We start from the raw sequence: 17,015 nt of genomic DNA on the forward strand, positions 1-17,015 counted from the left end.
TCTTTTGAAGAATATTCTTGGCAAAGGAGAAAGCCACTGCCAAGGCTGGAAGGTATCAGAATTTGTGTAATTTTCAAGAAAGAGTGAAGAGCCAGTGTCTTAGAGAAGACAAAAGGGAAATTAAGGAGTTAAAAATGAAACTGAGTTAAATGAGGGTTGAGGAATATAAACTAAGTAGGACAAATTTTTATTCCTAGTGAAGCAACAGACAATAGGAAGAACAACAGTTGAAGCAGGGAAACCCATTAAAATAATTCAGCTAGAGATAATGGTGGCTTGGATCAAGATGATAGCAGTGAAGGTAGAAATGTGTTTGGATTGTGGACATATCTTTCATCTCTTGGCAGACTGTGTATAGGGCATGAGGAGGGGAAAGTACTATAACTACAAGGTTACTGGCCCAAGCAAGTAGAAAGATTGAGTTGCATAACTGAGATGAGTTCTATTTCTGTGTATATAACCCAAAAGAATTGAAAGCAGAGTCTCAAAGTGATATCTGTACATCCATGTTCATAGCAACATTACTCATAAAAACCAAAAGGTGGAATCAGCCCCAATGTCTATAAATGAATGAATGGCTAAACAAATCAAAGTATATACATACTTTGAATATTATTCAGCCATTAAAGGAGTGAAGTACTTACGATAACTGCAATAATTTATATAGACCTTGAAAATGTTATACTAAGTGAAAGAATCCAGACACAAGTGGCCACATGTTTGTATGATTCCTTTTACATGTAGAATAAAGGTAGAATAGATAAATTCATAGAAACTAAGAGCAAGTTAGAGGTTACCGGGGAGAAGGGAAGGGGGAATAATTACTTAATGGGTATATTTATGGGGTGATGAAATATTTGGAAACTAGAGAGAGCTAGTGGTTGCACAACATTCTGAATACACTTAAAGGCCACCTAATTTTTATACTTTAAAATAGTTAACTGTACATTATGTGAATTTCACACCTAAAAAAAATAAGGAAATGGAATGTAATAGGTGCTTTCATTGAAAACTAGTAGAAATGTAAAGTAGTACAACCTCTTTTTAGAAATCAGGTTTTCTTTTCTATATCATTATCCAGGTGTTCCAGCACAATTTGTTTAAGAGACTTTTTTTTTTTTATCCAGCGAATGTTCTACTTCATAACCTAGTATTCCATATCTAGGATGTAAAAAACTAATCTGGATACAGACAAATACTGATGGGCAGAGATGTTCACCAAAGCATTATTTAAAATGGTGAAAGATTAATCACTTCTTGGCCTTTCGGCTAAGTATAGTATCTGTTCTTATCAGTTTAATATAATAGTGAAAAATAGGAAGAAATCCATCACCTCCAACAATAGATTTTTTTGATGATGATATAAGAGGATTAATGTAGGCAATAAAATTGTTTTGATAATGTCTGTGTAGATTTTAGAAAAATAATTTAAAAAAAAAGAAAAATAATTTTAAAGGCATATGTAATCATAAATGTCTTTTAACTGTTATTTTGGTTTTCTCTTAATGGGGTTTCAGTGTTGCAATAATCTTTCTCTCTGCCTACCTGTTTTTAAAGAATTTAATAACATGAGAAATACTCATAATACTAATTGAGAAGCAATAAAACTAAACTATGCTAATGTGCTTGTGCCTGCACATGCCTAGGGAAAGTTACATGATTAAAAGTATGCTAAAATATAATACTTGTGTCTTCATTTTGAGATTTTGGATAATTTTATTTTCCTTATTTTTAATAGTTTTTAAGTTTTCTTATTCAACATACTATTTTAATTTGAAATTTATATTGTATGGTCTTAATACAGTATTACTGATAAATATTCTTATTTTGGTTCTTTACAGTAAGGTAATCATAGGAAAATAATTTGTATGTCTAGTTTAATGTCTCAAGTCAGTCTTTGCTGGTAGTGTAATGTAATCAGTATATATTTTATTTTTACTTCACTATGTATTAATAAATTTTATGATAACAAATACAGCTAACACTTATTATTTACTGTGCGGGACAAGATACTCAAGTTTAAGCATTATCATTCAATCAGCATAACTCCATAAGGCAGACTAATTCTACTAATTTGCAATTCACTGTATTGCTTTATAGTTTTACTACATTGTTTAAATACCTACCCCTAAGTTCGCTGTTTCTTTCCATTATATACACCTATTTCTAACATAAGAACTATATTAAAAAACCATGTATACTTTCAAATGATTTCATATCTCTGGTGATGTTAGCAGAGTACCAATGAATATTAAAATATTTAGATATTAATTAGTCTTATCCTTTAAACATTCAGTTTAATTATGTAGCAAATACCTAACAAATACACACATAGGGAGAGATTGACTTTTAGAATGCCAGTGTGAGGACTACGTGAACCTACTCTCCCCAAAAAGGAAAAAAAATACTGGCCAAACAACTAATATCAACCATTTCAGAACTCTAGAAATTAACTAAAGCCAAAGAATGGACTATTTGTCTATCCAAGAGGAACTACTAACCCTCAGTAAGGTAGCAGGGTCTATAGCGCTTTAATTTGGGGCTATTACCACCCAAGCTCCCTTCTCAAGTACTGAGTGGTGTGGCAGTGAAGCGCTGTGAAAAGCCAGTAGCTCACAGTAGACAGGACTGACTGAATTAAAATTCCCATCCCCATAGCAGTGTCAAAATTTTATCTAAACTAGCAACCCCCTGGAAAAATCCCCATTCTCAGGATGTTGGGGCTATTTGATCTGAGTTGGAGTTCAGCCCAACAGTAAAAAAATAAAATTAAAAAAAAAAAAAAAAAAGCCCTATCCCCCAGGGCATTACCAAAACAACAATCCTCTGTCAGCAAAATGTAAGCAACCTAAGCCTATGATTTCAGGGATAGTGAAACAAGAGCCTGGCCAAAGTATAAAAGGAAGTCCTGAGGAACTAGGTGACCATAGACAACTTTGCAGTATATTCATGGGGATCTAGAAGGCTGTGAAGATGCCTAGAAAGGAAACTCCTTCATTCAAAAGTCAGCTTGAGGACAGCCCTGGCTCAGTGGTTTAGCGCCGCCTTCAGCCTGGGGTGTGATCCTGGAGACCTGGGATCAAGTCCCATGTCGGGCTCCCTGCCTGCTTCTCCCTCTGCCTGTGTCTCTGCCTCTCTCTCTGTGTCTCTCATAAATAAATTTTTTAAATCTTAAAAAAAAAAAAAAAAAAGTCAGCTTGAGTATACTACCTTGAGGCCCTGCTCAAGCAAGAAATGAAAGCTAAAGCTGTCCTGTAAATGCCTGAAGTTTGAAGGCATGCTTCCACACATACTTCCCCCAAAGTGTGGAACACATATAGACAAGATTTTTAAGGAAATCCTGTGTACCAGTCATTGGTTATAATGACTCAAGTATGCCCCCTAGAAAGCCAGGCTTAAGACAAACACTTTAAAAATAAGAAAATAAATAACTTTGTGGCAGGGAATGCAGAATCTATAGAATTCATCCAGGAAAGTCATTAAACAAATGAGCACCACCAACAACAAAGAAAAACCGACAAAGCCCTGAAGGGAGATGGTTGATACTATAGTTGTTATAGTATCTAAGAAGTCCACTTGCAACAACAAATTATAAGATATGCAAAGAAACAGGAATGTGTGCCACAAATACATTTTAAAAAAATAAAAGCAAACAACATAAAATGTGCCCAAAGATACTGGACTTAGTTGACAGAAACTATAAATCAGCTATTATAAATATGTTCAAAGAACTAAAAGAAGCCAGGATAGAAGAATAAGGGTTAAGTATGACAACTATGTCTTATTAAATAGAAAATGGAAATAAAGAGATAAAGATCATTTTTAAAAATCAAATAGAAATTCTGGAGGTGGAAAATATAGTAACTGAAATGAAAAATTCAGTAGAGGCTCAACAACAGATTTGAGTTGACAAAAGAATAAACAAACTTGAATACAAATCTTTGTATAGAGAAAGTATACAACCTGTGTTACAGGAAAAACCTGAGAGAGGTGCCTGGTTGGTTCAGTCAGTTAAGTGTCCAACTCTTGGTTTCAGCTCAGGTCATGATTTCAGGGTTGTGAGGTTGAGCCCCTCCCCTTTCTCTCTCTCTCTCTTTGTAAAATAAAAAATAAATATTTTTTAAAAACATAAAACCTCAGAGACCTATGTATCTTCCATCAAGCACACTAACATATGTAGAAGGGAATTCTTAGAAGGAAAAAAAGGAAAGGGGGCAAAATAAATATATGAAGCAATAATGGGAGAAATTTGATGAAGAACATTAATCAGCACATCTAAGAACCTCAGCAAATTCCAAGGAGAATAAATTCAGAGAGATCCACACATAGTCAAACTGTCAAAAAACAAAGAGAGCTGCTACTTAATACATACAAGAAGCCTCAATAAGATTAACAGCTGAGGGGCAACCCTGGTGGCTCAGCAGTTTAGCACCACCTTCAGCCCAGGGCGTGATCCTGGAGTCCCAGAATCGAGTCCCACATTGGGCTCCCTGCATGGAGCCTGCTTCTCCCTCTGCCTGTGTCTCTGCCTCTCTCTCTCTCTCTCCTCTCTGTGTATTCTCATGAATAAATAAATAAATAAAATCTTAAAAAAAAAAAAAAAAGATTAACAGCTGACTTCTCACCAAAAACCACAGAAGCCAGAAGGGGATAGTATACTCAAAGTGCTATTCTGCATGTATGGGCAGCCTGGGTAGCTCAGTGGCTTAGTGCCGCCTTCAGCCCAGAATCTGCTTCAGCATGATCCTGGAGACCCGGGATCGAGTCCCACGACAAGCTCCCTGCATGGAGCCTACTTCTCCCTCTGCCTGTGTCTCTACCTCTCTCTCTCTCTCTCTCTCTCTCTCTCTGAATAAATAAATAAAATCTTAAAAAAAAAAAAAAGGAGTTCTGCATGTGGCAATGCTATCCTTCAAAAATGAAGAAATTTAGACATTCAGATATTCTTAGGTAAACAAAACAGATAATTCACCTCCAATAGACCAACCCTACAAGAAATGCTAAACTGAGAGGGCAACTGGACAGTAACTCAAATCCACACAATTAAGTTGAAAACACCAATAAGACTATAGATAAACATAAAATATGGTAATGCCTCATTTCCTATCTGTCTTAAAAGACAACTGCATAAAATGATCATTATAAATCTGTGTTGAGGGGATCCCTGGGTGGCTCATCAGTTTAGCACCTGCCTTCAGCCCATGGCGTGATCCTGGAGACCTGGGATCAAGTCCCACACCGGGCTCTCTGCATGGAGCCTGCTTCTCCCTCTGCTTGTGTCTCTGCCTCTCTCTCTCTCTGTCTTTCATGAATAAATAAAATCTTTTAATTAATAAATAAATAAATAAATCTGTGTTGATGGGTTGATAATGCATAAAAATATAATTTGTATAATAAGAGCAAGGAAGGAGGAAGACAATAGCTATTTTGGAGCAAAGTTGTTATATGCACTAGGAATTAAAGTTGATTTTTTAGTTAATATGCTAATTGTAATCCCCATGGCAACCACGAAAACCATAATTCAAAAAAGAGAAAAGAAAGTAGAGAATTAAAATGGTATACTAGAAAACATTTAACAAAGCATCAATGAAGAAATAGAATTTAAAAGACATAAGACCTGTACAGGGATCCCTGGGTGGCGCAGCATTTTGGCGCCTGCCTTTGGCCCAGGGCGCGATCCTGGAGACCCGGGATCGAATCCCACGTCGGGCTCCCAGTGTATGGAGCCTGCTTCTCCCTCTGCCTGTGTCTCTGCGCCCCTCTCTCTCTCTCTGTGACTATCATAAATAAAAATAAAAATTAAAAAAAATAATAAATTAAAAAAAAAAGACCTGTACAAAACCAGAAGTAAATGGGAGACATAAATCCTACCTTATCAGTAATTACATCAAATGTAATTGGAATAAACACTCCTATCAAAAGACAGAGATTGGTACAATGGATAATTATAATATGACCCAATTATGTGCCATCTACAATTATGTATCTTTGAGACGCTTTAAGCGCAAAGATACAAAAAAATTGAGGGGTGCCTGGCTGGCTCATTCAATGGAGCATGTGACTCTTCACCTAAGAATTGTAAATTCAAGCCCTACATTGGGTATAGAGATTACTTTAAAAAAATAAAATCTTTTTTAAAAAGACATAAATAAGTTAAAATTAAAAAGATAGGGAAAATTATGCCATGCAAAGAGTAACCAAAAGAAAGCTGGAATTGCCATTCTAATATCAGATTAAACTAGACTTTAAGATAAAAAAATGTTACTAGAGACAAAGAAGGACACTTCATAATGATAATAAAAACGGCAGTCCATAAGGAAACTATAAAGATATTGGCACCTAATAACAGAGCATCTCAAATACACGAAGAATTGAGGAGAGAAATCAATAATTCAAAAATAAATTATTGGAGACTTTAATACCGTACTTCTAGCAGTGGATCAAATGAGGCATAATATCTAAAAAGAAAGAGAAAATGACGCTGTAAACCAACAAAACCTGACATTTATAGAACACTCCACCCAACCGGAGCAGGGTATGCATTCTTCTCAAGCACAACTGGAAAGTTCTCCAAAGTAGACCATATACTAGGTCACAAAACAAGCCTCAGTAATGGAAAATGATTGAAATCATCCCAAGTACATTCCCCAACTATAATGGGATGATATTAGAAATCATTAATATTTGAACATTCACAAATATATGGTAATTAACACACTCCTAAAAAATCTATGGGTCAAATAAGAAATCACAAGGGAAACTAGAAAATATTTGAGATGCAAGAGAGCAAAAACACAACATACCACAATATATAGGATGCATCTAAAGTGGTTTTTGGAAGGAAATTTAGTACTTTAAGTGCCTATATTAAGGAATAGGAACAATCTCAAATTGATAACCACCTTAAAAGATAGCCAACTAAACTAGCAAACTAAAACCAAAACAAGCAAAAGAAAAGACTCATATTACTAAAATCCAAAATAAAATAAGATTCTACTACCACCCTTCACAGAAATAAAAAGGTAACTACACGTACATATAGCCAATAACATTTGAAAAGGCACTCAGCATCATAAGTCATTAGGGAAATGCAAAAAAAGCCACAATGAGATACCACTTCACAACTACTGGAATGGCTATGATAAAAAAACGAAACAACAACCACAACAGATAAAGTGTTAGCAAAGACGTGGAAAACTTAGAATCTTCATACATAATGGTGGGAATACAGAATGGTGCAACCATTTTGGAAAACATAAGTTGACACAAATACTTGTATGTGAATGTGCACAGCAGCATTTTTCATAAAAAGACCACACATTGTATGATTATATGAATCTCCAGAAGAAGCAACTCTATAAAGTAGATTTGTGGTTGCCCATAGCTGAAAGAGTAAGGGTTAGAAATAGAATAACTACTAATGAGAATGGGGTTTCTTTTTTTGGGTGATGAAAACATTCTAAAATTTGACCATGGTTATGGCTCAAAAACTTTTTTAAGGGATCCCTGGGTGGTGCAGTGGTTTGGCACCTGCCTTTGGCCCAGGGCGTGATCCTGGAGACCCGGGATCGAATCCCACATCGGGCTCCCAGTGCATGGAGCCTGCTTCTACCTCTGCCTGTGTCTCTGCCTCTCTCTCTCTCTCTCTCTCTCTGTGTGTGACTATCATAAATAAATAAAAATTTTAAAAAAAACTTTTTTAATATACTCAAAACCACTAATTGTACATTTTAAATGGGTGACGCCTATGGTATGTGAATTGTATCTCAATAAAGCTGCTTTCTTTGAAAAGTGAATCATTGATGGTAATGAACCAGACATTTCATTTAACATTTTTATCCTTAAAGAATTAAGTTTTGGCACCTGAATTGTTAACATTTTATCATTTTAATATTTGATGAGAGCAGTGTTTACAAAGATGCCTTTTTTTTTTTTTTTTTAATAAATTTAGCTGGACAACTCAGCCAATCAGCACATTTAGCCCTCCAACTACCATACAATGTACTTGGTTTAGGTCGAAGTGCAAATTTCCTTGATCATCTTTATGTTGGCATTCCCCGTCCATCTGGAGAGAAGGTGAGTAAAAATTTATTTTGCTTACAATTAATCTGTGTCATAATATACACTATTCAAATATCTGAATTTAATAATTTGAATTTAATCGAATTTGAATTCGAATAATTGAAACTTTTTTAAAAGAATGTAGGAAAAGAAAGTGACCCATCTAAGCTTATCTTACATAGAACACATCATAACTTAAAGATATTGTTTCTACCACTGCTCATAAACCTCATGACCTCCTTTCCCTCTTTCCTGCTTTTAACTTCATCTTCAATATCTAAAGTAATACTTTATTTTGTTTCTTGTCATACTTCGCCTCCACTCGAATTTTAACTTCAAGCAGCACTTGTACATAGCACTTTGAACAGTGTCTGCTACACTGTTCAAGTAAATTAATGAATCCATAAGACGGAAAGAAAATCCTTCCCTGAAAAGATCTAAAAAATTGGCCAAAAGGGCACCAGAGCCTTGTTTGGGGCTTAATATATATATATAAATTTAGCTTACTCCATACCTAGAATTTCAATTAATTAAGGAGCACTTGAGCTTTTTCCTTACTTATTTAATAATAATTCTGTTTTTAAAGTATACTAGATGTTAAATGTTCTTAAATTCTTTTTCCAGTCTATACGAAAACAAGAGTGGACCGCAATCATTCCAAATTCCCAGCTAATTGTCATTCCATATCCTCACAATGTTCCTCGAAGGTAATGTCCTTGCTTGAACTGATTTTGGTAAAAATGCTGTCAACTCAGAATCATAGGTACAGTTACATCTTGTAAAAACTCTCTCTGTTCTACTGTGTTCCCATGAGTGCCATCATTTAATTTGCTTACAGCAAACGTTAAATGACTAAACATTCCTACACAAAAGGTCTCTGACTTTTTTTATAAAGAACAAATTAAGCCTTATTAGAAAAACAGCCAGTTAACTAATTAGGGATTTATACATATGCTGCTTAAATAAACTGATCTTCAGTTTACTAGCTGTAAATCCTAAAATTTCAGAATGCTGAATTTTTTTAATGATTTATTTATTTATTCATGAGAGACACAGACAGAGAGAGAGAGAAAGAGAGAGAGGCAGAGACACAGTCAGAGAGAGAAGCAGGCTCCCTGTGAGGAGCCTGATGTGGGACTCGATCCCAGATCCCAGGATCATGACCTGAGCCAAAGGCAAGCGCCCAGCCGCTGAGCCACCCAGGCGTCCCAGAATGCTGAATTTTTTTTTATAACAAGCACTGATCTTTCTAATAAATGCTTGGGAAGTGGTATATATCCCACAGTGGTTAGGCACAAGTTTTAGAGTCAAACAGACCTAGGCTGGAAACTAAGATCCACTGCTGAGGGTCAATTTCTGCACCTTTTTCTACCATAAAAGGATGTAGACAAAATATGTTTCCGATAGTGCCCAGCATAGATTAAGTTTTCAGTGAAAGGTATTTTTATCTTATTAGCAGAATATATTCCTTAAAAAGAAAAAGAATATATTCCTCATATAGGAATAGCATTTAAATCTAACCCCCCCTGTTTTTTAAAAGTAGATGATAAAGATATTCACTAACACTTAAATTTCACTAGGAAGAAAAATAACCAGGGATGCCTGGGTGGCTCAGCAGTTGAGCATCTGCTTTCGGCCCAGGGTGTGATCTGGAGTTCGGGGATCGAGTCCCATATCAGGCTCCTTGCATGGAGCCTGCTTCTCCTGTCTCTGCCTTTCTCTGTGTCTCTTATGAATAAGTAAATTAAAATCTTTAAAAAAGAAAAGAAAAAAATAACCAAGGAGGAAGGGTGTAATGTATCTATGAATATGTAACCAACAAGGTCTGGCTTTGTTACATTCCTTCTCGAAATGCAGTGTATATTGTTCTTTATTAAATTTTTAGGTGGAGTATATTCAGTGGTTTGCTAGTACCAGTTCATGCCACCCCATGAACTGATTATATGCATGTTTTTCCCACCCTGTTCAGTGAGGTCACACGTCAGCTATGATGGGAGTATTTACAACATGAAAATTGACAACTGCCAATCAGGGCTTTTTCCCCATCCCAGAGAGCCCGTTTACCAGCATACCACAGGATGTATCTTATGTGGGTTAAAGGGCTTTAGAACCAAACTACTTAAGAAAATAACTTTATTACAACATTATGCTTGAAATAAGATAACATCACTAGAAGGGCACCTGATGGGCTCAGACAGTGGAGCACATGACTCTTGATTTCAGGGTTATGGGTTCGAGCCCCATGTAGGATACAGAGATTACTTAAAAATAAAATCTTAACAAATAAAAAAGATGGGATGCCTGGGTGACTCAGCGTTTGAGCGAGCGCCTGCCTTTGGCTCAGGGTGTGATCCCACGGGATCGAGTCCCACATCGGGCTTCCTGCATGGAGCCTGCTTCTCCCTCTGCCTACATCTCTGCCTCTCTTTCTGTGTCTCTCATGAATAAATAAATAAAATCTTAAAAAAAATAATATCACTAGAAACAGTTCTAATCTGCATTCAAATATTTTTTAATGAATCTGTATTATGTGTTTGTTATTTTTCTATACGTGAAATTTATAACAAAACTAAAAAATCTGTACCATGAGTAGGAAAAGGTTTTGATATTTCTATATGGTATAATATCATCACATAGAACAGTTTCTTAAAATAGAGTGGTAAGCAAAAGACAATAAAAGAAAAATGTATTTAGAGTATGTAATTAACCATTTGTGATTTGAAAAAGGTATCTGTGCATATATGTCTTTATCTGTATAGAATATCTCTGGAAGGATATGCAAAAAACTGTTAAGAATGACTGCTTCTGAGTAAGAAATTAAGGACTAGCCTTTTGTCCAATTTTTTACCAAGATTCCTATTTTCATGGTTTTAAGTCTGCTTAAGAACTACCCAAAAAAAGTCTCATGAAAGAACTTTTTCCTTTTTTTAAGTATGAGGTAAGCTACTGAAAATAGCTAACCTCAACTAACAATAATCGTTTTCCTAGTTTTCTTACTTTTGAGTTTCTGGAAAATTCTTTTATAGTTTTCTTTTATAATCTCAACATTTTTCATGTTTCCCTTGCTCTTTCTGAAGAACTGTTCTTTTCAAATTTATGTACATAATAAAAACTGAATTGATTTTAGTTTGAGGTGTATTTTGAGATTTATTGACTAGAGGCTAACTTACAGATCAATAAATTTTAATTATCCCAAAATAAGTCAATCGTACTTGCTATTCATCAGAATGATCTTACTTTCATTAAACTTTTAAAATGAAAATAGGCTGAATGGATTAGAAAACAAGCCCCATCTCTATGCTACCTACAAGAGATTCACCTCAGAAATAAAGACACAGACTGAAGGTGAAAGGAGAGGAAAGATGTTTCACGCAAGTGGGAACCAAAAGAAGCTGGGTAGCTATATTTATGTCAGACAAAACAGACTTTAAAACAAAGACTGATAAAAGACAAAGAAGGGCATTATAAAATATTATAGGAGTCAATCCAACAACAGGGTGTAACAATTGGAAATATTTAGGTGCCCAACACAGGATCACCTACATATATAAAGCAACTATTAACAGACCTAAAGGAAGAAACCGACAGTAATACAATAATAGTGACTTTAAAATGAAATTTATGCATTACCTATTTTCAGAGACAACAAAATTCTTTGTACATAACCACCTACAATGTTGATGATATAGACCTCAGTTTTAAGCTTTTCGGAGTTTGCAAGTACTGTATTATGTGGACTGTTTTAGAAGAAAGAACTAGTTCTATTTATACTATGGTCTACATATTGCCATTAACACTAAGGGACTAAAAGTGATTTTCTAAGAAGTCTCAACATCATTATAGTAATATAAACCCTCCAACATGTTACAGAAATGATTGAAGTGTTTTTACACAAGCCATCTATTCTCACCCCCTTAGATATATGGCTGGTTTAGTTGCCCATAATACATATGTGAACAGAGATAAAAAAAAATAAGGTGATACAAGATCTTATCAAAATTAGGTTTCAGATTCAGCAAGTAAATCGAGATGTAAAAAAAAGTCTCCAATTGTTCTAAGTACCCTTAATAAGTTTACGTAAGAATAATTCTCATAGGATCAAAGAAAAATAATGAAGCATCTCATCAGAAATTCTGTTCTTTTCCAGTTCTCTGAGTAAAATCTGAACTCTGTAGGATCATCAATATTCTTAAAACCCTATCTAAATTTATTGCTGTTGTTTTATGTCTAGTGAATGGATAGATGGGAGAATGAATTAATGGATGAATCATCTGATTCATTAATTAATAGCTATTTGCTTTTGGGACTCAGTAGAATTTTGTTATTTTTCAGTAAAATGTGTAATTTTAATGATTCTGTTTTATCTGCAGCTGGAGTGCCAAGCTGTATCTTACACCAAGTAACATTGTTCTACTTACTGCTATAGCTCTCATCGGTGTCTGTGTTTTCATCTTGGCAATAATTGGCATTTTACATTGGCAGGAAAAGGTTTGTTCATTTAAGTGAAACATTAACTCTTGTTAATTTATAATAGTAATATATTGCTCTCTAAAAATACTAAATAGTATAGACTTTTTTCAAAAGACTAAGATTTTGTGATTTTTCACATTCTATCCATAATGTCCTCTTTTTAATTATAATTTCTTTCATCCCCTTAAGTTACTGGTGTCTCTTAGCAACTCATACAAATCACAGAAAATTATTTTAAAACTTCAGTGCTATACAATAGTAATAAAATGATCACCCCACAATTCCCAGGTATATAGAAAAACTTAATTAGAAATAATGTCATAAAGGCCCAAAAAATAATAATCATTTTTTAACTGGCCTGTGTTTATTATCTACTGTTAGAGCCACGAACACCTTTTTCCAGGAATAATGGCTATGCCTATATAAAGAATTAGAACACAGAGAGGTTAAATGATTTTCTCAGGTATGGGTGTGAAGTAACAACTAAAGTGATAAACGTCTTTTCCATCTATAAAATATTCTTTGCACTAAACTAAACATTTTCCTATTCTTTAGAATAATGGTTAAATAATATTTAAAAACAACAGTCCTGGGCAGCCTGGGTGGCTCAGCGGTTTAGCACTGCCTTCAGCCCAGGGCCTGATCCTGGAGACCCAGGATGGAGTCCCATGTCGGGCTCCCTGCATGGAGCCTGCTTCTCCCTCTGCCTATGTCTCTGCTTCTCTCTCTCTTTCTCTCTCTCTCTCTGTCTCTCATGAGTAAATAAATAAAATCTTTTTTTAAAAAGTGTAGGTTTTTTATACAGTGTTTATGAGGAGGAAAAAGGAGACTATCACATAAATTTACTAGCAGTTTAGATATAAATTGAAAAAGCTAATTTCTATGAAAATGTGGATATGAATTATACATGAATTAATATGAATATATGTTAAAGTATGTAACTAGCAGGTTCCAACAGTGTTTCCCAAAAAAGATTTCTTCATGTCATAAAAGTGTTTCCGTTTTTTGTACCTTCTCTGTTTTGAATGTCATGCCCATCATAATCATTTTTTGTAAACTAAATTTACCATGTGCTGTAGCTGTTGGGAACTTAGGGAGAAGAGATCTTAATTGTTCTGATAAATGTTCATAGGTTTGTCTCTTCCTAAAAAAGTACTCCATTACACTTTAAAAAGGATAAAAGAAACTTATACATTCATGTACTTTTAAGATTGCAACTGAAGACATAAAATAAAGGGTAATTCTACATACTTTTGTCCAGAAGTGTCAGAACATAGTCTGAAGAACATAGCTCTAGACCTATAAAAGGAAGAAAAATAATTTCATTAATTTCTCAGATCACCTGATTATAGTATAAACATAGTAATAATGATACAGTGGCAAAAAATTGAAGTTTTAAATACAGATGTAGATTTGGCCATGTATACTCTCCTATGGTACTGTGCTTCATCTCTACCTCTTTGACCACTTCTCATTCACCTAGCTGGGTGCTCCTTTTCTACCCATTCCTAAACACAGTGTCTGCCCTAAGCCATCCTCTTTCTACACTTTTCCTGCCAATTTTATCCAAAACCATAGCTCAAACTATCACCTCAAATATCCCTAACACTCATCTGTTCCTAAAGTTCTCTTAGCCCATTTCCAGCTGTATCCATGACATCTCTACCTAGACCACTTAAAACAAATACTTTAAAGCTTTGTCTCTCTTCTTTCCCACCTACTTATAAGATTTGATCAGTTGCCCTACTGATTCTGCTTCCATAACAATCTCTGTAGCTGACTCCACTTCTACATTCTTACTCTCAGGGCTTTGTCCTGTTCAGTCCTGCCTAGTCTCCCTGAATCTATTCTCTCCCTTTTCACTCCATTGATCACACTGCTGTCTTTATAACTCATCAAGTTTAGCCTTAATGATATCACTCCTCGGCTCAAAAATCCCTGCCTAAAATGTGTCAACTCCTTAACCTAGCCTTCATAGAACTTCCCTGTGACTCCATCATATACGTTTCCAACCATGTTTGTTTCACATATTCCCTGCTCCTGCCCAAGTTCCCGTGAGCGCACCTATTCTACTCCAAGCTTGGAAGGAATGCCTCTTCTCCTCTATTTTCCATAAATATTTTCTTTCCAAAGCTCTCCCTTTCCTCACTCCAACCTACAAGTAATCTCTCTCCCAGAATATTAGTGATATTTTTCTTTTTTTCCCTGAAATAGTTATTCAATATGTTTCACTTTTTTCTTTAAGTTTCTTGAGAACACGATACAAAACTCCGAATTTTTTTTAATCCCTCAAAATACCAAGCACAGTACTTTGCTGGGAGTGGAGGTCAATGAATATATGCTAAATCAATAGGTTAATGCCAAAATAATTAAGTTACTTAGATTCATTTATTAACATCAGTATTAAGAATGGGAAAAGTATAATAGGTCATTCCACCATTGTAGATTCTAATATTTACTACTACTTTCAAATAAATAAGAAATGATAACAAACTAATATTTTAGGAACATTTCTTATTGTTTTTAAATTCAATTACTGGGTTATTAATTATAAAATAGGTACTGTAAACTATAAAAATTTTATAAGATGATTACATAATAAAATCATATCTTTTATCTATTTGCTTAGAGATTTGTTTTTTTTTCATTACTTTTTATTTCAGAAATAAGTCTTCTCTTGACCTTTTCCTATCATTTATAAACTAGTCTAAAATTCTTTTTCAGAAAGCAGATGATAGAGAAAAACGACAAGAAGCCCATCGGTTTCATTTTGATGCTATGTGACTTGCCTTTAATATTACATAATGGAACGGCTACTCACTTGATTAACTGGAACACTAAATTTGGCTGATAGAAGAAATTAAGGGACTTTGAATATTATTTATAAATGATGTATCCTTTGGTAATTATTGAAAAGTATTCAAATAAATATGGTCTGAACATGTCACAAGCTCTTTTTTTAAAGCACTTTGTATACAATAATTTGGGTTATTTAAATGTGCTGTACATTTTTGTTCCTTTGTGGAATGTGTTGCATGTACTCAGGTGTTTATGTATTTATAATCTTACTAGAATAATGATGATGGAAAAAGACATGTATAAATTAAAAAAATGAGCAGAGATTTTGTGTTCCACTTGAATGGGTCTTGCTTCTTATTCTAACAATACGAATTATACCTTTGCGAATGTATCACAGATAAAGTTTTTTCACCTTTGTCATAGCAGGTGATAGCACACAGGATACAGCTAGGGTACTCTGGCTTTGGAATTGCAGTCCAACAGACTTGCCTTAAATTCCTGGTTCCACCACTTACAAGCTGTTTGAATTTGGCTAATTGTTAACCTCTGTGAGCCTTGTTTTCTTGTTTACAAATGGGGCTAGTAATACTACTCACTTGGGTTTATAAACATCAGATGGGATGATGTATGTGGAGTGCTTAGCTTGGTGCCTAGCACAAAATTAGTTAACTGCTCAATAAGTGGTAGTTGTCGTGATTATTATTTTTAGGTTTTGTTTTTTTTTTTTACAGATTTCTACAACTAATTATCAAAATATTTAGACTCAATAGAATGTTATTTTCAGGCATGAGAAAATCATATTCTTTGGAAGACCTAAATTCTTAGTAGTTGGCATTACATAACAATTTAGTATTTGCTCATATGAACTAAAAATTATAGTACCCTCCGAGAATTAATGTGCACTAAAAATTTTCATTTCAACACTGATCCTTATCATGTGATAATGAGGAATGTCTGATTTCTTGAAAGGAACTGCTGTAGATAGCATCTAAGAATGCAAATATTCAACCACATTTTTATTCTCAAAAGCATATTGGAATCTCTAATTTACATTCAGACTTCAATGCAAATTTTTATGAACTTCACTTCACCAAAATATTACTTTAAGACTTACACCTAAGACTGGGAAAAGTTTATATATCAATGCTATTAATTTTCTAATATGCAGTGGACATGTGATGGCTATAAAACAAAAACCCATCTAAAAACAATAATTTTGTTCTTCATGTTATTTTTTTCTTTACAGTTCATTGACAATGGCATGTGTATAAGTGGTTTACTTTGTGTATCTAAGCATGTTAATGTGTCTCCTTAATAAATACTGTGTATTGAAACAAAGTATTTTTGATGAGTTTGTAAGTATTTTTTAAGTATAAAGTCTAAATCATTTATCTGGACCATAAGACAGAGGTAAAGTGACTCACCTATTGCCTCCTTGTGAGTTCATGCAAGACAGGAATCACCTGACTACAGTACTCGACAACAACACTGCAAGGCACAATTCCACACTCTCCTAAAGACTACTGAGCTAAGTATCTCTCGATTGATACAGCATGAGTTTTAAAACTCACTTGGAGTCAGGATCTATGAGGAGTATGTTATAAGCAAAGAAAATGTTAAAGAGAAAAAAAGAAAAGAGGAAGGAATACTTCACAACTCCCTTAATAAGGTCAATATTTCCCTAA

At 34.5% G+C, this 17,015-nt stretch overlaps 1 protein-coding gene across 3 annotated transcripts in view; it reads left to right on the forward strand.

The window, feature by feature from the left end:
- Nucleotides 1–16,668, forward strand: part of ITFG1 (integrin alpha FG-GAP repeat containing 1) — a 291,511-nt gene extending 274,843 nt beyond the window's left edge. For all 3 annotated transcript variants that reach the window (XM_072827271.1, XM_072827270.1, XM_072827269.1), the window contains exons 15-18: nt 7,952–8,076; nt 8,686–8,768; nt 12,432–12,549; nt 15,256–16,668. In XM_072827271.1, the coding sequence (XP_072683372.1) occupies nt 7,952–8,076; nt 8,686–8,768; nt 12,432–12,549; nt 15,256–15,315 (386 nt within the window). In that variant the 3' untranslated portion in view covers nt 15,316–16,668. The remainder of the gene's footprint in view (nt 1–7,951; nt 8,077–8,685; nt 8,769–12,431; nt 12,550–15,255) is intronic.
- Nucleotides 16,669–17,015: the final 347 nt, after the last annotated feature.

This window comes from Canis lupus, chromosome 5 (genome assembly GCF_048164855.1).
Source record: "Canis lupus baileyi chromosome 5, mCanLup2.hap1, whole genome shotgun sequence".
Lineage (NCBI taxonomy): Eukaryota > Metazoa > Chordata > Mammalia > Carnivora > Canidae > Canis > Canis lupus.